General features: G+C 38.1%; 1 protein-coding gene across 2 annotated transcripts in view; it reads right to left on the reverse strand.

Annotated features, from left to right (window-relative positions):
• The window catches only part of arhgap36 (Rho GTPase activating protein 36), a 108,716-nt gene that overhangs the window by 53,096 nt on the left and 31,218 nt on the right, over positions 1-24,402 (reverse strand). Inside the window, exons 1-2 of one of the 2 annotated variants that reach the window (XM_030162511.1) lie at positions 12,178-12,486; positions 2,606-2,762 (exon numbers count right to left, since the gene is read on the reverse strand). In XM_030162511.1, the coding sequence (XP_030018371.1) occupies positions 2,606-2,741 (136 nt within the window). In that variant the 5' untranslated portion in view covers positions 2,742-2,762; positions 12,178-12,486. Of the gene's footprint in view, positions 1-2,605; positions 2,763-12,177; positions 12,487-24,402 lie in introns of those variants that run through there. The other variant, XM_030162510.1, reaches the window with a different exon arrangement.

The raw sequence follows: 24,402 nt of genomic DNA on the forward strand, positions 1-24,402 counted from the left end.
TCAAACTAAAGATTCACAAAGTTGTCCACAATGGGCCCAAAAAGAAAGGGGAGGAAGAGGAAAGATGGGGGAGAGGAGAGGAGAGGAGAGGAGAGGAGAGGAGAGGAGAGGAGAGGAGAGGAGAGGAGAGGAGAGGAGAGGAGAGGAGAGGAGAGGAGAGGAGAGGAGAGGAGAGGAGAGGAGAGGAGAGGAGAGGAGAGGAGAGGAGAGGAGAGGAGAGGAGAGGAGAAACCCACAGCCACTGCTGGAACCACAAGAGCAGTCTGTAGCAGAGTCTGACCATGGAGATGCCCCACATATTCTCTACAGCAGGGGTCACCAACCCTGGTCCTCAAGATCTACTATCCTGCATGTTTTAGATATATCTCTCTTCCAACACACCTGATTTAAATGATAAGCCTATCAAGCTCTGCAAGAAGCCTGATAACAACTGTCAGGTGTGCTGGAAGAGGGAAACATCTAAAACATGCAGGATAGAAGATATCGACCAGGATTCTGTTGGTGACCCCTGCTCTTCAGGAGTGTGTAATTTAGTACCATGGACAGCGCATGATCTCGAACACATAAAACACATGCCAGTCATCTTTTGACTTGACATCATATTATTTCATATATCAGTGTTCCTCAAACTTCTGCCTTATTACTTTATTCTGTTACCTATGGAAAAATAACAAGACAGTTCTGCTGCTGCCAGACCAAAACAGCAGCCACAGCAAGACGTTTTAAAACGCTTAATGTAAAAAACCTTAACATAACTTAATGTCTGGCACCCATAATATTGGGGTTTTCCTTTTGATTTTTGGAAAAGTAAAAGTGGACATGACCAGAGATGTCCATGTATAATTTGGTAATGACTGACAGCTGTTTCGGACAATAAGCTATGTTAAGCTTTTCCTCTATAATGTGCACCTATGGAGAGGAAAAGGCTTAATGTGGACAACATCCATAAAATTGGGGTTGTCATTGTGATTTTTGCAGACATAAAAGTGGGCATGACCACAGATATCCACATGAACTTTGGTGATGATTGATCACTGTCCTTAGGCATTAAGCTATGTTAAGCTTCTTTTTTTTTAATGTTAAGGGTTTTAGAATGCCCCGCCACAACCGTTTGATCTTCTTCTTCTTCGTCTTGCAGTTGTAGCTGTAGAAGTTTCAATGTTATGGGCATTACCATCTTGAATGTGATGATCACGATGTGGAACTTTTAGAGAACACGGCCACTGTTTACATATTGATCTAACTATTCTGAAAAATTGTAAGATCTTCCTACCAATGACTTGAGAGTGCTGTACGGCCACCTTATCTGTATTAAACCAAGCCCTGTCACCTTTTCCCTCGCCTTCACTAAGTCTTTTCAGCCCATGAAATTAATTTAGTTATCAGAAAAAGCAGATGTTATAAACTGAGTTACATTTGATTGAATTATTCTGAACTTAAATGTTCTAAAACAGTTGTGTAGCTGATCAGTTTACTGAAGGCTTGTGACCGACCTCTGTTTGAGTTCACAAGAACCCACTCTTAGTACTAGAGTTAGGGATGCAAATTATCGATTAATTCATTAATCGTTGGTTGGTTGCCCTTATCGATCGATTAATGATTAATTGATAAGTGGTGATTTTCCTGAGAACCTGAATTTCTTTTTCAATACAGTCTACAAGAATAAAAGCTAAATAATGATTATACACTTCATGAAAAAAACATGTCATATTCCTTAATGATTGATTTACTGAACCATTGGATACAGTCCGTGTTTCCTGTGGAATTCATCTGTTGATGTGGCGGTGTGTAATGAGGGGGGGTGCACGTGAGTGCCTTTCACTGGTGTGTGTGTGGGGGTGCACGCGCGTGTATTTCGTGTGTGTGTGGGGGGGTTACTCGCACGCGTGCAGTACTGCCGGGGGATGCGTGCGTATTGGTTGGTAACTGCGCGCGTGCGTGCGTCACTTTCCGTCCTACTTCTAATACTATGGGGGTACTGGGCAGTCCGTGCCCCCACAGAAGTAAAAGTGAAACTTTTCACTGACTGTAGACTACACCAACCTCCAGGGAAAATGTTCCGATATCAACCCCGCATTTGTGTGTGTATTTATTCGGGGGTGTACTGCTACCCAAAACAGACAGGCTGGTCTGTGTTTGGCTCCACCATGTCCATAAAGACATTCTAACACATCAACGCCATGATCCGGTTCAATGACCGGCTATCCCAGCCGTGGCGCAGCGCGGACAAACCGGCCGCCTTCGGACAGGTGTGGATGGGCGGAAAAGGGCAATTAACTGACAATTAATAATTTAATAGAGCAAATTCTTATCGACAATTAATCGTCAGTCGATTAATTGTTTACATCCCTAACTAGAGTTTTTAAATTTCCCCCTTGGGGGATCAGTAAAGTATATCTTATCTTATCTCATCTTATCTCATCTCATCTCATCTTATCTTATCATCTTTAGATGAGCAAAATGAATACAGACAACTTGAAACATTTGTCAAACCTTATGTCCAAGTTTACTATTAAATTACAAAGCATCTAAAACATTTAAGTGAATATAACATTTGTACTTTGTAAAATGGTCCGAAATCACAAAGAGATTGCAGTGTGTTTACCCCTGGGGATGCTGATCTTAAAGTCCAAGTCCCGTTCTTCTAGATGGTACAAGGCGACTTCCTGTAACCGGGCTCGTTCCAGCTCTGACAGGCTCTGGATGGGCACCGGCTGCAACCGCACACTCTGACCCAACATGGTCGCCCACGTGTGGTCCCCCTGTCAACAAAGAAAGAGGATAGCTGAAACTGAAGGTTGGATTGCTTAAATATAAAGAGTCAGATCCACCGCCACATGGACAGTTCACCACAAATGATCCTTTTTATCTGCTGCCTTTACAGTTGATTTTTTGTTTTGTGTGACAATTAATGCAGAGGATCAAATGGAAATCTGCTTTGGCTACAATCAGAGAACATTATCAACCAACCATCAAGTTCCTAAAGGCACAAAGGAAGAGTGCCTCCCGGGCAAAATTCCCTCTGACACATCAGTCACTAACAGTGACTCATGCAACTCATTATTTTTAAATACTACAAAATACTTTAAGCTGCACTTTCAATCACATGACCTGCAGAGATTTAACCCTCCACCGAATATAGCTTTAAGCTGTGATACTGTGATAGTTGTATAACAATCAAAAAACTTAGAAGTACATGAACTTTCCCTAAGAGGGCTGCATCAAACATATCAGATCTGTTCCTTCAGACAGGCCCCAGTGAGTTATAGCAGGTTTACATTAAATACATTTGTTTTACAGTCTCTTAATGTGGTAATCTAATATTTCTTGCCTCCGGTTCCTTGTCATGTTTGTATTCTTATTTTAAACTCACATATAAATGGTAGTTCCCTCTTGGGATGTCCCCACCCATTGGAGGTCCTTGAGATTTCAACACAATGAATTCTATTTTAGCTTCACTCTCTGGACACAGCGTTTGATTTTTATAAGGGAAAAACCACATACATTATGCATGAAAAGTTGCCTGTGAATGTCTGTGAAAATATCTCTCATGGATTTTCTGAGAACCTCAGTAACATGAGGGTGTATCTCAGCTGATGCCTCGGAGACTGAAATATTTAAAGTCATAAAGTGAAAGGAGTCTATAGAAGCCCATTTTTTGATCTTCACTCATCAGGATCTGTTGGGTTTTTTTTCTTTCTTCTTTGTTACAGTGAAGTTGACTAAGTAGTATTTTGTTTTTAGTTCTTTTGTGTCCTACTGTTAAGCTTCAGATACATTCTTAAGTCTTAACTCTTCTTTTCTCCTTAGGCTCCCCTTATTTAGGCTTCCCCTTATTCCCTTCAGGCCACAGAGTCTTGTGAAACCATTTATTCACGATTTATTTTGGCCAGCATACTGCATCACAGTGTTAAACTATTGTTAGTCTGTCATAAAATTCAGTCCCTATAGTGAACACATATGTTGAAAAGGGAATTTCATGAATACATTCTTGTATATTTCTTCCTGCAATGATGGGGTTTGATCTGTAAGTTACTCAAGTTTATTTTAGGCTCTTTTTTTATGTGTCTAATGGACTGGTAATGTCTTCCATTAGTTTGACGGCACATGGTGTGTAACAGCTGCTGGCTGAAGTCCAGGCTGAGTCAGAACAATACGTACAAAACAGAGTCAGCTTGACAAGAAAAAAAGAATAGAATGGAGAGAAGACCAAAACAAAAGGCTGTAAGCGAGTCTGAGGAAACATCCAGACTAAATGAACTGAGAAGAATGAAGTGCATGAGTCAAGGTGGAGGATCGAGGGAGTTGAGGGAGCGTCTTTGATGGAGGGATGCAGCGGCCATGGGTTAACAAGAACCAGACAAATATGAGGTCCACACTATCAGACAAGAATGTGTTGTGTGTTTGTGTGATAAAAGCCCTACCACTTACCCAACCAGTAACTGTGACGCCTCAGGAATTCTGCACAAAGCATGTAAATCAATCAGCCTCAAAATCCAACACCGAACAGTTTCAGCCTCATAAAAAAGAGGAACACTACTCGGGTTAGGAAGTCACATATTTTTTGCATGGTCTTACGTAAAATGTCAACTTTTCAGAGGAAGTTGTAAATATTTTTCTCTGTGATTTACTGACACAAGTCATGCTTGTTTGCCTCAAAATTCAGTCCAGATATGTGCAAATCATCAAACCTAAAAATTATAGTTTTGTTCTTAGCTTGGGAATTTGCAATTAAAATACTCATATTTAATCAGTGTGAAAAACATTAGTGAATGGAGGAACTGTGACGTCCCACATTATCTCAATAGCAGGCTTGAAACCGGTAGTTTATGATTTGGTCGTTGCCATGTTGGCTTTTTGGAACAAGAAATGACCATATCTGGCAAAAAAGGGGGCATGGCTATAGGAGTGTGAGGGGTTGGAGAAGTCTGTGCAAGGGTCAAATGCTATCTTGCTGACTATGTGAAATGACTGTTACACAGTGCCTGATAAAATGTATGGTTTTACAGTCTGGTCAGTGGAATCTATTAACCAACAACAATGGAAGAAGTGTGATTTATATATATATATATATATATATATATATATATATATATATATATATATATATATATATATTAGGGCTGCACGATTTTGGCAAAAAAAAAAATCCAGATTTTTTCCTCTAAAAACTCGATTTTCGATTTGGATTTTTGGGTATAACTACAAAAGGCAACAGCAGTCAACATGTCGTTTTCGTGAGCAGCCCACAATGCAAGCTACTGCTCTGACCTCAAAGCTGTGATGGGATCACGTGATGAACCTACAGTTTTGTTTTGTTTTTTCTCTTCATTAAATCTTTGAAATGAAGTAGAGTACACAAACAATGTATACAACAAGAAAATAACATAAGTTTGTCAGGGGGAATACACTATAAGAAAATGTCCAAATCAGAGCAAATACTGATAGTTGTTACAACCTTTTTGTTTCCACATTTATCTAACAGCTTTAAATAAATTTCAACATCTTACAAAACATAAATAATATTTGGTTTTGTGTTACAGAACTTACATTTGTGAATGAAAAATTTAGCAAGTAAGAGGACTAAATTAATTATTTAAAAAAAAAAAAAAAAAGTTTTTTTTTCTTTCTTTTCTGGGTATCTGGCCCACAGCAGTGATACCAGTGTCAGTCAGTGACAGGCATCAGTCGTGTGTGCGTGGACCAGGTTAATATGAGGGATCCACATGCGGTTCTATTTAACCTGGGGGATCCGTGCGTGGAATAGACCGACCCAGGACACACTGGAGGGATTCTATGTGTGGAGCTGGTGGATGTGTGTGGGCACAGGGCTGTGTGGGCTCCTCTGCTGAGGCTGATGACCCCGAGACCCGGACCCGGTTCGGAAGAAGACAGTACGGTACGGATCCGGGACAACGGAAGATGAGTGATCCGCTTGCAGTTATATTTCAATTGCGGGATCCGTGCGTGAAGCCACGGCTTATATTGGTATAAGTACTGCGGGTTCATGAACAGATTTAACGTCCGGTCATTACACAGACTTCTGTGACAGACCGCTGTCACAGGAAGAGCCTACGGTAGCCCGCGGGCACGCGGAGGCGCGCGGCCCGGAGGCATGAGAGAGATGAAATCGATTTTACGATTTCCCTTTTTTAAAAATTGTCCTAATTAAAAAATCCGATTTCGATTTAAAATCGATTAATCGTGCAGCCCTAATATATATATATATATATATATATATATATATATATATATATATATATATATATATATATATATATATAATGGTTAGTGTTGAGTAAAAACATAGACTGTTAAGTAATGTCTGCTGAGGCCCTGTTAACACATGCAACAAACTGATCCAGTCACCACACTTCGTCTGGGTGCATTTAAGATCACAGATGCCCACATCTTCTAAAACAGGTTACATACATTGTCTCAAAAGTTTAGTTATGGTGAAGGTGGTTTTCTGCCTGAAATGTCAAGGGCAGCCGTTGACATTTAGGTTAAGTGTCGTGGTCCCTGGTCAGTAGGTTTTGAGAAACTAAACCTATACATTATCTACTGTATTTTCTCTCATTCTGTATCATGGTGGTTACCAAATTGGTGGATGCAACCAATGTGTGCATCACAAAACTATATATTTAACAAAATGCACAAACATTTTTCTTGTTTTTGCATGGAGTTTTTTCTACCTCTGTGTCCAGCTGACAATGAGAGAAACTGTAATATAATCTCCTCAAAGTTGAAGACTGGAAAGATTAGAGTCTTTTTTGTGAAATGCAATCTTGTGTTAGAGAAGTTGTTTCCACTTCAACAACGAGATCGTCAAAGCGCTCGACTTTGAGTCTAACATCCCAACAGATGTAAAAAAAAAAAAAAAGGCAGCATATCTCAGATGTCAAGGAGGACAAAATATTCACATTTCACTTGTTTATTTGGTCCATGAAATACTTTTATTGTGATGTGAACCAAGCAAACAAGTGAAATGTGAGTTTTTTGGGGGCCTCTGATTTGGAAACTCGAAATCTACTTATTTTTTTCTTGTTTTTTTTTTAGGCATCAGGTACTTGCCTTATGCAAATAAATACTAAAACTGAAAATTCCCCTTATTTAACCCAACACAAGAATTTCTTCAGGGATTTCTGGAGGGTCACTTTAAATCACTTAACAATAACTAGAAAAGCACTTGGAGAGTGCAGACCTCCACCAAGGCAGATCAGTCCGTCCCCCCCATCACCACCAAAATGTAATCATTTGTTCCTTGTGCCAGTATCAACCTTTCCTGAAATTTTCATCCAAATCCGTCCAGAACTTTTTGAGTTATCTGGCACACAGACAGACAGACAAACAGACAGACAGACAGACAGACAAACCAACGCCAGCAAAAACATAACCTCCCTGGCGGAGGTAAAAACAGTGAAAAGACATTTCCCATAATTCAAAGTGTTTGTCTTCATAAGAACAATTGTGCTACTGACATGGATTACATTAAGTCGTTTGTGTTAAATCACTCAGCTGCAGATATTCTGAACATAACTCACGCAGGGATCATGTGATACATTTGGTAGCGCTTGGTCCCATGTTTTGTATGTTTTTGTTGTTTAAAAAAAAAAAAAATACAGACATAAATCACTATGGAGCTGTGTTGTAGTGGTCCCTGGAGAAGGGGGTATACCCTCAGTATTTGCCTATGTAAAAAAAAAAAAAAGTAGTCCAGAAAAACGTCCTGACATGTCAGACTACTATATTTAGTTTACCCAAAAATCTGTCTGAAGTATTTGCTCACTATGATAAAATTATCATGACTTGATCAGGAGCAGTTTGTAGGTATTATTGGTCACACAAGCAGCTGCATGAATGTCAAATGTATTCAACATGTGGTAAACATACAGGGGTTGGACAAAATAATGGAAACACCTTCACCTCAAGATGATAATGCCCCAATCCATACAGCTAGAACTGTTAAAGAATGGCATAAGGAACATTCTAATGAAGTTGAGCATCTCGTATGGCCGGCACAGTCCCCAGACCTCAACATTATTGAGCATTTATGGTCAGTTTTAGAGATTCAAGTAAGACGTCGATTTCCACCACCATCGTCTCTAAAAGAGTTGGAGGGTATTCTAACTGAAGAATGGCTTAAAATTCCTTTGGAAACAATTCACAAGTTGTATGAATCAATACCTCGGAGAATTGAGGCTGTAATTGCCGCAAAAGGCGGACCTACACCATATTACATTATATTTTGTTGATTTTTTAAGGTGTTTCCATTATTTTGTCCAACCCCTGTAGGATAACATTAGCCTTCCATAATGTTAGCCTTTCATAACGTTAGCCTACTCGCATAGTTTAACTATTGGCGATAACACCTCTTGTTCTCTAAATGTGCAGTCATATGGTCAGTAGTTTAAAACAGTGACTCATTTGGAAACCACATCAATACATACCTCAGAATTATGTATTCCATGAAAGTAGGTTCTCTTGATATGTGTCACTCACTTGAAATACCTTTATTCTGCCTTTATCGCTCACATTTCCAATAATCGCGCCACTTTCAATGAGATGTACAGTGACCTGTCGATCAACTTGGGTGGCACTGGCACTTGAAGTGTCCAGTCAGCCACCGCTAGTTAGCAATATTTTCCTGGGCATAACCTGCCCTACTCTATTTCTGATTGGCTCATCAGTCCTCATACCTAAAGTTAACCAATCTAATCAGTGAAGGCAGTGAGTAGTAGCCAATTAGAGGCAGAGTAGGGCGGGTCATGGCTTCACCATCCTAGGGGAGAAAATGGGCAATCTGGCTCGCAGGTACATTTGAATGGTGCGCATCAGGGGGGATTTAGAAGAGGGTATACGCAATGCTGATTGAAAAATGCGTTGGTATATGCTGTATACCGCCCTATACCCTGGACTGAATTTGATCTATACCGTCTTGGGGTAAAGCTGTGTCTGATCTGCCTGCAGACCAGCAAAACCACTCCAGTTACACGTAAAACAACATTTATCAATACCTAGAACACCAAGAATGCATACATGTCTACAAACTGAATGATGTATGATGTAATGACTATGTTTTTTGTGAGGCTGCACATACTTGAGTTAGGGCCCAAGTTGCCAACTCTGTCAGATCTAAACTCAACAAATCTCTCCTAATGACTGGATCGTTGGTCCAGTTTTGGGCTGTGGTCAAAAGGAAGTTGGACAATTCCAACCACATGAAAGACCAAACAGGACAGAGGAGGAAAAGAATACAATGAAATACAACAAACATCATCAAGACATTTGTCAGCATATGCATGTTCAACAATAATGAGGGAGGGATACAGGATTGCAGAGCTGCTCTGTACTTTTATTTAAGCAGAGTATCTACTTTTTCTCAACACTAATACCTCACACTGGAAGCAACCACTACAAGTAAAAGCATGAGCTGAGTTTTACTATACTGTTTTTATATTGATGCCACTGCTGAACAGACATGTATGTTGTGTTTTATTCCTGTACGTATGGCAATTCATTCGTCTATGAGATCATACTTATGTTGCATCCCTCTCTTGCAAGAACCACGCATCTTGACAAAGTTAACTTTTCATGAGATCAAAAAAAAAAAGGTCCTGTTTCAGCTTTGTGATATTGCATTTTTCTTTTACTGTGAATCCAAGAAGCTTTTTCAGAGGGTATTTATCTTTTGTGACGTAGGACACTTTTAAACTCAGACCATGAACATCACCCTAACACCCTAATACACATATACTACAATTCAACACCCACACGTTTAAAGATATGTGATTTTTAACAAGCAGGACAGTGATGAGAAATGCACATGAAAAGCAGTTAAAGATATCAGACAAAGCAGAGTAGAATTACACAACTGCAGAAATTGTAAGATTTATTTGAGGTGCTTGTATTTAACTGATTTACCTCCCATGGTGCATCTCCTTTTAATTGTCCTCTATTACAAAATGCAGAAAAGAATCAAAAAATATATTAAAACAAACAAACAAAAAAAACCCGAATATTAAATGAAATAGGAAACCACTTCTCTCATCGTGTTATATTTGAACTCAAACTACCAAAGTGCATGCCATCATACCTTAATGAAGATCTACTTTAATGGGCATTACTCAACTGAAATTAATGTAAACCACTTGGAGGAAACTTGCATCACAGATGGCTCTGCTGGGAAATGAGCCCTATTGTACGGTGTGTTTTGCTGTGGTTGCATCATCTGAGAAGAAACATTGGTGCTGATGATTCATCCAGTCTTTGGTCCTGATGAGACTGATTGGGGTGAACTCCCTCTAAGATCACTGAGAAAGCTATCAGGTTTCTTTTTTACACTGATGCTAAAGTGTGTGTCCCAGACTAGTTGTATTCCATTTAATTTTTCTACTTTTTCAAATATGTAACTCACAAAAACAAGATCGCAACTGCTCATTTCAGACTGCTGGTGCAGATGCTGTGTTTTTCTACCCTGTGCTTGATGAAGTGATATGGATATTTCTGAAATAACTAACAGATGCTTCTTTTTCTACCTCTCTCTGCCACATAGTCTAATTCTCTCCTCCATCTGATCTCACTGTTTCATTCACATTTTGAAGTCTTTCTGTGCTTAAGTATCAAGGAAAAAAAAAAAAGACTCCTGCAAGAGTGAGTAAAGTAGATGAAATAGATGAATGTATCTACATTCCACCACTGCCGAGGAGCTGCAGCAATAACTTTTAAGTGTTTTTTCATCATTTTGAGTGAAATATCTCAGTGTTTACTTCTTGAGATTAGAGTGAAAGAGAGGAAATAGGAAGGAAACACTGTAAAGAGCTATATTTTCCAGCTCGTCAAGTCGTCTCCATTTTCCCCTCTTTGCTGTGGGAAAATGTACAGCGAGATGTTTAAGGGTCTTCTCATGCTACCCTGAAGGCTTTACTCCTTCACTGGTGTGGGACGAGTCCACACAGGCTCTTTCTTTAAACTCTACTTAAAGATCACCCACTAGTGCATTAAATGTGTCCTTTCTCCCATGAGCACTTAGGAGATCCTCCAGCTCTGCAGATGCTTGAGGTTTTCTAAAGGTTTTTGAGGTCTGACAGACTTGATGTGATGTTTTCTAAAGAAGGGACGTTGTGTGCACAGTATTGAAAGGTACGCTGAGTATTCATTAAAATAATCAGAAGCATCATCTGGACTCATGAGGTTGTTCTCAGAAACACATCACAATTCAGCCTCACGCACATTAGTATGCAAAGGTACTTACGGGGGAAAGCTGACAAAACAACATGCATACACTAATTCACACGAACACACAGGCAGTGCTAATAGGCCCCTTGGCAGTGCTAAAGACTCGAGGCTCAGCCGCAGAAGCGTCTTACGTCGACACAGCAGCCCTATTGTGCCAGTCCTGACTGAACTGGCGCGCTACCACACATGCACATTATAGGCTCATGGAGGCTTTCTGCTGTCTGAAAATCAAAGTAAGCCCAGCAGACGAATACTAATAGAGCTTGACTGGTGGGAAATCTCCAAGTGGTTGTTTATGTTTGTGTGGTTTGTTTGTGATTACGCATTTTCGATGTTTAAGCTTCCTAATGAGAAGACTATCAAACTCTGCAGGAAAGTTTGACATTGCTTAAACATGAAATGGTTGTATCCTAAAGTATGAAGGCAATGTTTGTGTAAAACACAAATGAAACTAATTTGAATGTTTCAGTGCAAAAGTGTAACATGTAAGATTCTTCTTTTTAATAAAACAGTTCAATATTAGCAGCAGAACTACTCTTGTTTGCCGTGTTAAAATGAATGAATTAATAATGTTTACAAAGTTGTGCACCTGCTTAATTTTAGCTGACAAGGGCGCCCATGAGTTCCTGAGGGTTTTTTTTTTTTTTTTTTTAAATACTGCTTTCCAAAATAATGCATATGACAAATCAAATACAAACAAGTCTTGTATGACTTCTACATCTACACAGTACATATGTTTACATCAACACAAGTCTGTCTGACATGAAACTAATGAGATTCTGCATAATTTATACCTAACATCATTATTATCCTGTGATAGTAAACATGCAGACACACACACATCTTGCTTTAAATCCCCATCAGTCCAATTTAAAGCCGGGCTGTAAACACAAAGATCACACAGCACTAGAAACACACAAAGATATATAAAGTGTGTACCTGTAATCAGGGTGTCACTTTCGCAGTTAAAATCCTCCCAGTCCTGCAGGTTTCTAGTATCCAGACCTCAGTTAAACACTCAAATGCATCCCAACACTGAGCTGAATGAGAGGTTTAACTGTTTTTAGGTTTAAGTAGCAAGTGGGTGAGCGAGACTGAGACACTGAGAGAGAGATAGGGCTGAGAAAGAACGAGAGGTGGTGAGTTAGATTAACAGGCGAGGAGGAGGACGAGGACCATGCATTGGCTTGGCTTCAAGGAGCTGAGGAACATAAACACTGGAGAGAAAGGGGAGTGGTAGAAAGTCAGGGGGAGGGGAGGGGAGCTGGGACGTGAAGGGAGGAAATAAGAAAAGAAGGGAGAAAGTGAAGAGGAGAAGCAGAAGGAAAGGAAGGAAGGGGGGAACATTGGAGGAGAGTGAGATGAGGAGGAAAGGCATGAAAGAGAAGAACAGAGGGAAGTAGGACGTGACTATAGGCAGAAAAAAACAGCAATGGAAAAGAGGAAAGAATTTGGGAAATGAAAAGATGAAACACAAAGCGAGGAAAAAAGACCAAATCATCTATACAGGCTGCAAGGAGAAGAAAGGTGGTGCAATACAGAAAATTACAGGCCATAATAAAATTAAAAACATAGTAGAAAAGGAAGTAATTAGCAGATGCAGAGGTTATTAAGTGGCTTATAAATAAAAGGAGGTATAACATTTGAGACATGGCAACAGGGGGAGGAAACACATGGTACAGTAAACAAGGATGGAATGGACAGAAGGAGGGAGTTGAGGAAGAGAACGAGTAGTGAGGAGGATTAAAACACAGGATAAAAGGTCTATAAAAAGGACAGATGAGAGAGCTGTCCAGGAAAATGCAGATGAGAGAGGGAAACTCAGGACGAAGGGAGGAAATGGAAGAAGAGGAGGAAATTTGGAAAGAGGTAGAAGAGTATGAGGCAGAAAATGTAAATATCTGGGAGGTGTTGGACCATCTGGACCGCATAGGCCTTTAATAATGATAAACACTTATTCTAATCATTTATCTCTGGCTGGAATAAATATATTTTATTCTGCCTGTGTTGAGGGAACATTAAGTGACTGAAGACTTTCCAGCAGGGACAGAAATATGGTGGTAGCAAAAAAGAAAAAGAGTATGTATCTGTGTTCCAAGAAAATGTCAAGTGAATCTGAAGCAAACTTGAAAACTGTAACATGGAAATTCATAATACATGGGTTTAGTTTGGAGGGAATAAATTAGGCTGCTTCATATTGCTAGTGTTTTATTTATTTATTTATTTATTTGAAGCCTAGAAATAATCTGGTCTCATCAGTCCATACAACTTGTTTAACTCAGAATATCTGGGAAGAAGGGAATTCACCTCATCAGAATTTTATTTATTGTAAAGGTGTCTTTTTTTCCAAGATGCAAACAACCTTTTTGTGAAATTCAAAAGATTTTCAGGAAAATGCTTTTCCATTTCCATAAAATGTGACACAACGCACAGTAAATACAATCATGAAAACATGACATTATACTGATACCCCTTTACTGATGCTGACTGAAATGATCAATACATTAATCACACTGGGTTAAGTTTATGTAGGTATAAAAAACATTATTTGCCTCTTCAAATGCTGTTTTGGATTTTTTTGTCCAGTTTTGTATGAGAGGATGCATAAAACTGAATGAGCTGTGCAGGGGACACAGCAAAATAGCAGCGGGCATAAAATATATTTATTTGATATCATCATTTTGTTAAATATAGTATATCGAATATCAACTGTACATATCATTTGCCCGGAAAAATACTACTTTTTATCCACTAAAAGTGAATTGTCCAGGCTCCTCAATGCAACAAAACAAAGCTTCATCAGTCATTAGACACTAAACTAATAATGTGTCAACCAAAAAAACGTGTAAAGATGGTAGATGTGTGCAAAGGAGTGAAAGGTGGAACACACTGAAATGTTGTGTGTTGTACTTAAAAAGAATTAAAAAAAAAAAAAAAAAGGGTAACAGAGTACTTTTCTTTTCCAAGTTCCTTGCAGATTAGATGCTTCACAGCAGGAAGAACAACCTTTTGAATGTCAAAATAGCAGTTCACAAAATTACAGTCTGATTAAATGCTTTGGGACATGTAAACGTAAATGTTACTGGATCACTTTTTTAGTAACTGTCAAGACTTTTACACTAAAAGCTCAATTCAGAATGATTTCAATCCTGTTGAAGAAATATTGTCCATGTAACTCTATCTGGTATTACTTCCCTCAGTACTCTTGCAATAAACTCAGTATTTAATTACCAAAACCTACAAATATTAGATCCATCACAGTTATTGACAAACTCTGGAGGAGGGTTGTAGTAGTTGTTCACGTTAGTGTGTATGTACAGTCACTGCTGCAACACGCCTGGAAAATGTCTGTCAGCGCTGCAGCTGTGAGGCCAAAAACAAAAGCAGCTTAAATGGACAAGAGCAGGACCTCCTGACCTCTCATGTCAAACTCAACAGAGTTCAGATTTCATTCAGATTGCTGTGATTAACCAAAAGGGAAAATGTTTAACACTGATGAGGGACAGAGGATCCAAACAGAGCTGAATGTATTTATAGAAACTTTCATGTCGACACATGGGCAAAATTGCAAATAAACACATAAGAGAGAGGCTAAATGAGGCCTGACAGCCTTTCCTGGCAATGTGAAAACATTTATTTAATGATGAGAACTTCAGATGTTCCCTGTAGAGATTAGTGTATTTCATCCATACAGTTTCTGAGTTTTTTTGAAACTGATTTTATAAAAAACAAATTGTGGTCGTGACTGAGTGCAGACTTAAGCCTCAGTTTGCATTTTGGCTCTGAATGCATTCTTTCCCCTCCTAAACTTGGCACAAACTATCAGAACAAAATCTTCTCATAGTCAAAATATTTTCTGATTATTGCTGCATTCCAGGACTCACACAGATTAGATGATTGTGCTCAGAATTTCATTTTCAAGGCTGACAAACTGAAGCTGAGATTTTTCCGGATTTATCCAGACAGGACATCGCTGCAGACCCATCACACCCCAGTCACAACCTGTTTGAACTTCTCCCCTCCGGCAGGTGATACAGAGCACTGTACACCAAAACAGCCAGACACAAGAGCAGTTTTATCCCCCACTTCATGAGCCATCCAGTGTCAGCAGCCCCCTGACTCCAATGCATCCACTCACAAACTTACACTTGCACTCTGTATAAAACTCTCACTAATTTGCACTCTGTACATACTGATAACATAAATCCTCACTGTAAATAATATATACGTAAAAATATATTTTAATACACCGGTTCTCTGTATACATCTACCCATTAATTTATATTTATTTTATACTGTTCTTCAACTCCTTGTCCTTGTTAGTTGAATGTTTGTTTATATGAGTGTGTTCATGTTTATGTTGAAATTGTAAAAACAAAGCCAAATTCCTCATATGTGTTCACATACTTGGCCAATAAAGCAGATTCTGATTTTGATTCTGAGACATGACAAGCATGATGACAATTTCTTTGACGCAATTAGTTCTGGGAATAATTTAGTTTGGATGATTTTTTTCTTTTTTATTCTTCGTTAAATAGCCTAGTCTTCTCTTCAACAATATGAAACTTAACTTGAGGTAACTTAAGCCATTTATCGCATGAATAGTTATGATTATGAACCATAGTGAAGGCGTCCGAGGATCCTATAGGGTCAATAAACTGTCTAATGAACCAGCCATGTAACAAATAAAATAGCCTTTTCAATTTTACACCATTCTTCCTCACTCTCAATGCTTGAATGAAGTTTTTTGTTTCTTGTTTGTAGCGTGTAAGACAATAAATATATTGTGTTTGAAGACTTCAGAGAGCAGAAGTTAAACGTTTCATACTGAAGCAACTGGATACATATCAATAGACAAAAGATGGATTTTAAGTCTGGAATTGCCAACAAATCGAATTCACCCCACATTATATATATTGAGGATCCTGAGTTGTTGGTTTTTTTTTATTTATTTATTTATTTTTTTTACTAAAATTGTGTTGCAAATCCAGACAAAACACATGGACGTTTATAACTATAACAGCCACTGGGTCAAATTTACCTCAGTTGAAATATTTTTTGACACCATTTTTGTTTAAATATTAAGATTTTTAAGAAACAACATTTGTTTGCATCAAGTCATTTAGGACAATGCACTACAATGGAAAAGAAAGATTTTTTAAGGAAATAAATTTGCAGATTAATTTTCATTATTTTAGATTGATTTGTATTGACTTGTTTTGACATCTATGTAAAGCAATGTGTTCTCAAAGACACTTAATCATCCTGTTTTGCCCTGGTTTTATTTAAACCAGCTCATGTTATGACTTGAAACATTCCTTAGTGAAAAGACGGCTTAATGTAATGACTGATAGATAGTTTTTATGGACTATTTTGAGCTTAGCTTGAATCTTATACATTTTTATGTTTATGGTTGAAAACTATCTAAATCAAATCTTACCATTGATTCATTCAGTCATTTCAGAAATTTGAGAATACTATTTTGTTTTTTGATGGAGACCTGGCCAAGAAGGCACACCACTCCATACAAAACACAGAAAACAACAAAGATTCATTGAATATAACACAAATAAAAACAGGGGAAAGAAAACAGTAGGAAATATATGAGACAAAATCCAGATTAGAATAGTGACAGTTTCATATTTATATATATATTTCTATGTAATTGTAGAATAGTCTGTAGATCCAGAACCAGGGAACAAACTAAGAGAATGTTGTTCTACCATACAAATACAATACAATACAAAATATGATTCACAATTATGAATAATAACTTTTAGACCACCAGCATGCACAACACCCTAATGAGTCTATCCTGTATTATCACATTCTGCTCATAAACTGCAATAAACTTTAAATGTACCCTTGTGTGAGAACTTGAACTGAACCTTTCTGTATTCTTTTAAAGTAAAATAAAATGTACCTTATTGAAGTGGTGAAACTTCACATCATGTCAAAGTCTCAAAATAGTTTGAACAGTCATTTTTGCTGTTGCATAACACATAAATCTGCTTGTTACAGTAGAAATATGCTTGACCTTTGACCCTTGGCCTATGTCATGTGCTGGTCACACACCGGTCTGTGTGTGTCAGCTTATTCTCCTCTCCTGCTCTTCCGGCTTCCCGCCATCATCTTTGATCTCTCTGACTTCCTGCGACAATGTCGTACATTTCCAGGTCAAAGGTCATGGGCTGTGTGGCATGATGTGTGGATCACATCATCTGCTTAAAAACAGGATGGATGATAAACGGGCTGTAAAACACACACTTTGGAATCATTGTGCTCGTGCATTGACAGTGTGTTGGCTGTGATTACACCGCCACCTACAGTCTAAACTACGCCACAACACCACTGAATGACTCACCCCATAAACCAGGGCCTGAAAGGGCATGTTCACCAGTTTACAAGCATGTCTGGAAAAACAGTCAGAACCCCTGTAAATGCTGTTTTCTGTTCTTACTGGACATAAAACTCCCAACAGAATGCACCTAGTTTCAGTAAAGGAGTATTCTTCCACCATTATAGCCTCTTGGTTCCTAATATCCTCTATTCCTTTGCTTTCATTGTAGCCTAATGGGAATAAAATAAGGAATCCAAAATTAATAAAGTAAATTGCTGAAACACTGTGTTGTATACACTTTTTTCTTTTTCATTAGAAGCATAATGAAGTCAAGTTTTTTTGCCAGTTATGAATTTGTACATTTAATATTGTACACAGACATGCTCAAAAAATACAGCGAGAAATGGCAAGAAAAGCTTGCTTCAATCTATTGAATGATACCTTTTAAACAGGACTGAAACTATAAATCTATGCTTTTTCTATAAAAAAACAACCCATGCACAAAAGTACTTTAACAATTGTGTAGGCTCTGCTTTTCACCACCTCCTCCTCCTTCTCCCTCTCCTCCTCCTGTGATTAAGCCACAGTGTGGGTGTTCCTGACCAGGACTGGTGTCTTTACTGTCTCATATCCTGCTGACCATTGTGACAAACTGGACCAGTGCCCCAGCCCCATGTTCTCATCTGGATTTCAGGAATCTCTGCACTTGTTTTAGAAGTGCAGTCCATCTGTGGATCATACTGTATGTGGCTATGACTGAATGTACCATTAAGTCTTTGCTGTGCTTTTCTCATTTTATATATACTAAGCAGTGCTTGTACCTTTGAATCTTACTTTGTTGTTACCGTAGTGTGTTTCATTTGAAACTAAACCAGTCTGCAGATCATGCACAACTACATTTACTTTTTAGAAGAACTGTTTCATTTAGTGACATAAGGAAAAGTGATGCTATTCCTGACTGTATTTTGGTTTGGTTAGGTAAGTGAAGACCAGGGGAGGAAAGCAAAGCTTGTATTTTGTTATTTATTTTATCATTTCCTCACTTGGACTTAACTAAGCAATTTTGCATGATATTGTGGTGAATGTTTCAGCTGCAACAAGTTCTTTAATTTTAACTGATGCAGTGAGTAGTTAGTCATTTCTTAAACAATCATCAGTTTGATAGAGAGCATAAAGTGTTTCAATGGACAAAGGTCATGTGGTCTGATGATTCCACATTGACCTTATTACAGTGATGGATGCATCAGGGTAAGAAGAGAGGTAGATGAAATGATTACCCATTATGTCTACAATACATGCCAGTGGGGGCAGTGTTATGATCAGGGGTTGATTCATTTCTGGGTTCAGCAACGTTATGTGTCCAGTATATTCAGGTAGTCAGATAACCTCATTCTATAAAAGACCAGGTCACAATGACAACACCAGGATTCATCAGGATCAGATTGTTAAGTGGCTCGGGGAGCATGAGACATCATTTTCACTCATGGACTGGCCACCACACAGTCCAGAACTGAACCCCATTGAGAACCTTTGGAATGTGCTGGAGGAGACTTTACAAAACACTCCAACTGTCCATTGTAAATACAAGATTGTGGGCAAAAAATAATGCAGTTATGGACAGAAATAAGTGTAACATTTATTGTGACATTTCATTTTATTTTTGCTATTGTAGTTTTCTGGTTTTGAGCAACTGCTGCCTCTTGCCTACTACTTTGCATATTCTGCTCTGTAAAATATATAACTTTTCTGTACTGATTATATTAGGCAAGGCAAGGCAAATTTATTTGTATAGGACCATTCATACACAAGGCAATTCAAAGCGCTTTATGAAGGCATAGAAACACATAAAATTACATAGGACAACAAAAGGAAAGTGCAGAAAAGATGCTCTACTCCAGCAACCCTGGGGTTACCTGCCTCAAAGAGTGCAATTCGCTACTTGCGCCCCCGGGGACTCAAAGAATCCCAGAAGCTCAACCGGTTGCTAACAGCTTCTCTGCGAAAAGTATAACCCTGCTGTCCTGGGTCTGACTGTTTTATACTACTCTCTTTCCCTTAGCGAGCATCAGTGATGGAGTGTAATATTTTTTATGGCCTGTTTGCAGTATTTCTAAATAAGCCTCAACACCAAGATGAAGTTCAATCCCACTCAGAACAAGTCATATTTCTGTTTATTATCTACAATAAAACAGGTCAAAGCTTAAAGTTAGTCGATCCTCTTTACAGTTCAGATAGTCCTGTCTAGACATGTTGTAAAAAATAATGATTAAATAGATAAAAACATGAGGGTAGCAGCTGAATACCAATCTGAAAAGTACTTTTTTTATGCCTCATGTTATGACAGGCATTCCATCTTTTTAAATAACCATCACGAATATAAATGAAAAACACTGAAGTAACTTTCCAGATTCTGGTGGATAGAGGTCAACTTGTTATTAGGTAAACAAGGAAGCTGCAAAACAAAGCACATAAAGGAGTTTAGAAGCATATCAGTAAAAATGAGCGCCAACCTCTTACAACAGAAACAGGAGTAGGTGTAATTCCTCCGCATACAGTCATTTAAGTTCTCAGTTTACACCAGAGGCGTATGCAAAGGTGCAAGACGACCAGTATTGTTGCACATGCTCATGCGTATCTATATTTAGAAGCATGTCCACACCTGGGGCAGAGTTAAATGTAGCGTTGAGTTCGTGTTGTTTGGGATATGAAGTTACCTGCATCGAGGTCACTTTTCTCAAACTGCTACATGACCGAGCATCTCTCCAAGTTCTCTATGCATGACCAGGCACAAACACAGGCAGACGCTAAGCAACTTTGGAAGCTGCTTTCGTTCTCTTACATTTCATTATTTTGGCTGCGTCTCTCCGTAACAAAAAGTCTTGACCCATAATTTAATGGTTTTAAAACCGAGACGAAGATTCATATCCATTATTTCTGACACAGTTACTTTGACATGAAAACCATCACTGATTCACCTGTGTGTGTGTGTGTGTGTGTGTGTGTGTGTGTGTGTTTGCTTTATTTTCCGCATACCATTGGATATAATGAAGGACTTTGTGACCCATCCAGAGACTCAGGGGGTCAATGAGATAAGGATTATTAGCTGCTGAATTACAGTTTGATAAGGAACATTAGTGTCATATGACCACTTTTACCATGAAACAGGAAGAGACAGACAGGTGAGAGAAGCATTCAGACCCTTTAGTATAAATATACTTATTTCTAAGAAAACAGTTTTCTAAATCTGATGGATTCTTGGCTTTCCAGGCATCTGAATTAGACAGTTGCTGGTGTTGTCTTTAGTTGAAAATGTCATCTGTTAGGGACACTTTAAATGCGGCCAAGACAGACAGTGCTTAAGGGCCCAAAGAGACACAGATACCTTATTTTGCCTCAGGCTGCTGATCTTGATAATACTATCTTGTGGCAAACATTTGAATATATGAAAGTTTATCTGCATGCTCCTTGCGTTGCCAAGGCGTGTGCACATCCTTTACTAGTAAACATATTATTAGTATTACACTGCAAAAATACAACACACATTAAAGTTCTGTGTTCAAAAACTTACTTAACTGAATGTATTTTATGAATAAAAATCTGCTTTTAATGTGGGCTGGTCATTTATTTTTGTGATGCAAAACAGAGAATTACAGCAGATTTTTTAATTCTCTGCTATACCTGTGTTAAATAATTTCCATAATATATATATATATATATATATATATATATTTTTTTTAATCCTTTTCAACCATGTTTTGGCCTCTGCATCATACAGCACTGTACAAAAGTCCTGGTCCAGCATTAGGTTTGTTGGTTCAATAAAGTTCCAATGACCACACAAAAGGCATTTCTCAATTTCTGTATTAAAATGCAATCTGGATATATGGAAAGTATGTACAGCAATAAAAACAAAAGCTTCAGGGAAAGATGGTCATATTTACTGTGACCTCCCTTTGAATTTGACATGTCTTTAACTCTGTTGTTCAGACAATATGAGATTTATTGCATTAATTTCCTGATGTTTTATACCAAGTTTCATTCAACACGACAAATTTTTCTGTTTGTGCTGTTTCTTGTCATGGGGTCAGGGGTCACACTAAACAGTGACTTTAATCTTTAGAACTGGTCCTAGTCTGGTCCTGTACTGAAGTGGTCCAGCTTAAAAAAAAAAACGGACTGAAGTTCAGCTGATCAGCTGATGTTTAGCTCAGTAAATGACCTGATTAAAGATGCACTGATAGTGAAACTCTGGGCGAATACTATATTTAAAATGAGGATCTGGTCAAAAGCAGATGCAGAAACGAATGGTTTCCCTGTTACTTTGTTTTGTTATTTACTCACCCTTTTGTACCAAGTAAAGAAGTCAGCACAGTGCCACAATGGTTAACACTTATTCTTCACTGTAAGACACTTCCATGTTCAAGTTCCATTTGAATCAGAGCTTTACTGTGCAAAATTTACACGTTCTCCCTGTGCTGTCGCAACTTGCCGCCTGATCTTCTGGATTTCCCTTCAATCAAATCATGTATGCAAGGCTAATTCTTCATCGACCAAGACACTAGCATACATGTGGAGTTGGCACCTTCAGTGGCAACCTACTATTCCTCATGTATGTGCTCGGACAGGTAATGTGAGAGGTTTAATTCCCTTCCTATAAAATAAATAAACCAGCTGTTTTCATATTTTCAGGTCTTCACTCGTTTCAAGTTCAAGTTTCAAGTTTATTTGTCATGTGCGTTCAGGGTACAAGTACCATGGCAATGAAACACAGTGTGCCCTGGCCCTTTCCACCCAATATCAAAAAATAAATAACAAACAAATAACAATAACAATTACAGCAACAACAAAAAATACTTAACAATAAAATAGCACTAGCCCTCCTATTGGTAATATAAAAACACTAAATAAATAAATACAGTTATAAAAACTGAAAGTCAGGCTGCAGGTTCCCAGCTACTTCCTTCTAGCTGAGCTGCTGTTCAGCAGCCGTGTAAGCCTGAGGAAAAAAACTGTCTCTGAAGCGAGTAGTCCGGGTTTTGATACTTTGTAAACGTTTTCCTGACGGTAGATAACAAAAGAGTCTGTGTACACTATGTACACAAATTCAATCACTACGGTTATATCATTTACTTTATATTGAGACACACAAAACACTCTAAACTAACTTGTATGATTTTCGCAAATGTGTAAGTATTAGGACCCAAACCATTTATTCTAAACTACTATGAGACTCTACTCGTTCAGTGAGCATTTAGACATAAAGAGTCATTACATTTTTACATCTGTAAAGAAAAAAAGTTAGAAGAAAAATGACAACTTGCTTTTGTAATGGTTGTTTTTCTCGACTTTTCTAATATTATTCTTGGTGTCCAAACGGGAAGGAATTTGGATATTTAATCTGTTTTTTCACAGAAAGTGACCTCTCTTCAACACAACATCCACCACACTGCTTCTCTGGGTTTTGTCTTACTTAAACATCACCAAGTAAAGTAACTGATTTTTTTCCATTATTATGGTGTCCCTTTCTGAGTTCCCTCCCAGAGGGCTTGGAGAAAAAGAGGAGGAAATGCCAGCATCGACAGAGGAAGTGAGATTCCAGCGAGGATATTGATAACAAACCTTTCTCTCTCCCTCTCTCTCTCTCTCTTACTTCTCTAAACAGGACGTTCACATCCACACCCATCATCACGATCATCACCATCACTGTCTGACAGCTCCCACCCTCCTCAAAACATCCTCTTTAATTCTGCCGCAATGTTTTGCTTGTGCGGCGGTGACCAAATAACAAGTCAAAGCAATTACTCACTCATTTCCTATTAAAAGGCGGAAGTGTATTCAAGTTTAGTCTATAATGACATAATAAGCCATGCTATTTATAAATGACATGTGAAAAGCATGTGTAAATCTGAAAGGATGAGTCATGTTAATAAAAGAATGATGTAGTGTCCTCTGTTTTTTCTTTATTACTTAAGTTGTTTTGTTGTTATGTTGAGATACAGACTAATACCTGATTCTCTGTTGCTTCGATCAATTGCTCTTTTGATCAGTTGCTTCCTGTACTGTCTTCCTGGTTTCATGTTCATATCAGTCAAAATACTCTCTTTAAAATACTCTCCAGCGAAAGACACCATATATATATATATATATATATATATATATATATATATATATATATATATATATATATATAGCCAGTAACATTATCCGATGTCTTTATGTGCTGTTCAAGTGCATTCATAAAGACCAGGTCACTGTCATCTAACAAAGGTAAGAAAAATGCAGAAGAAACAGGATTCTTTCCTGAATTTTATTTTCGGTTTGTGGACAAGGCCCTCAATTTGTGGCTTAAAAGACAAGTTCAGATGCAAGACAATATCTTATTAATACTTACAATTATGTCAACTCCTTCTGCCGTTTTAACATTGAAAAGATCAAATGTTAACTGATCCATTTGAGAAAACCATGAACATACAGTGAATTGATTTCAAATGCAGAAAAGTTTGAGTGAGGTAAATGAAACTGAATGGTATCAACAGCAGATTGTACAGATTCAAGCAGTGGTTCAAATGAAGTTAGTGAAAGAGGCAGTGACATAGATGAGACAAGAGCAAAGAGAAAGAGCAGTGTGAAAGTAAAATAGTGATTAATGTGCTCTGCCTCCAGCTGGATAAAAGACAGGCTGACATTATGTCTGTCAGATGAATTTTATTGCAAAGTCAGATATGATTTAATTATGAAGAACAGTTCAGGGTTGCCTGATGTCTCTGACTTGAGGAGAAAATATATTCAGATGTTAGGATTCTCTTTTTCTTTTTAAAATCATA

The sequence above is a fragment of the Sphaeramia orbicularis genome, chromosome 18 (genome assembly GCF_902148855.1).
Source record: "Sphaeramia orbicularis chromosome 18, fSphaOr1.1, whole genome shotgun sequence".
NCBI lineage: Eukaryota > Metazoa > Chordata > Actinopteri > Kurtiformes > Apogonidae > Sphaeramia > Sphaeramia orbicularis.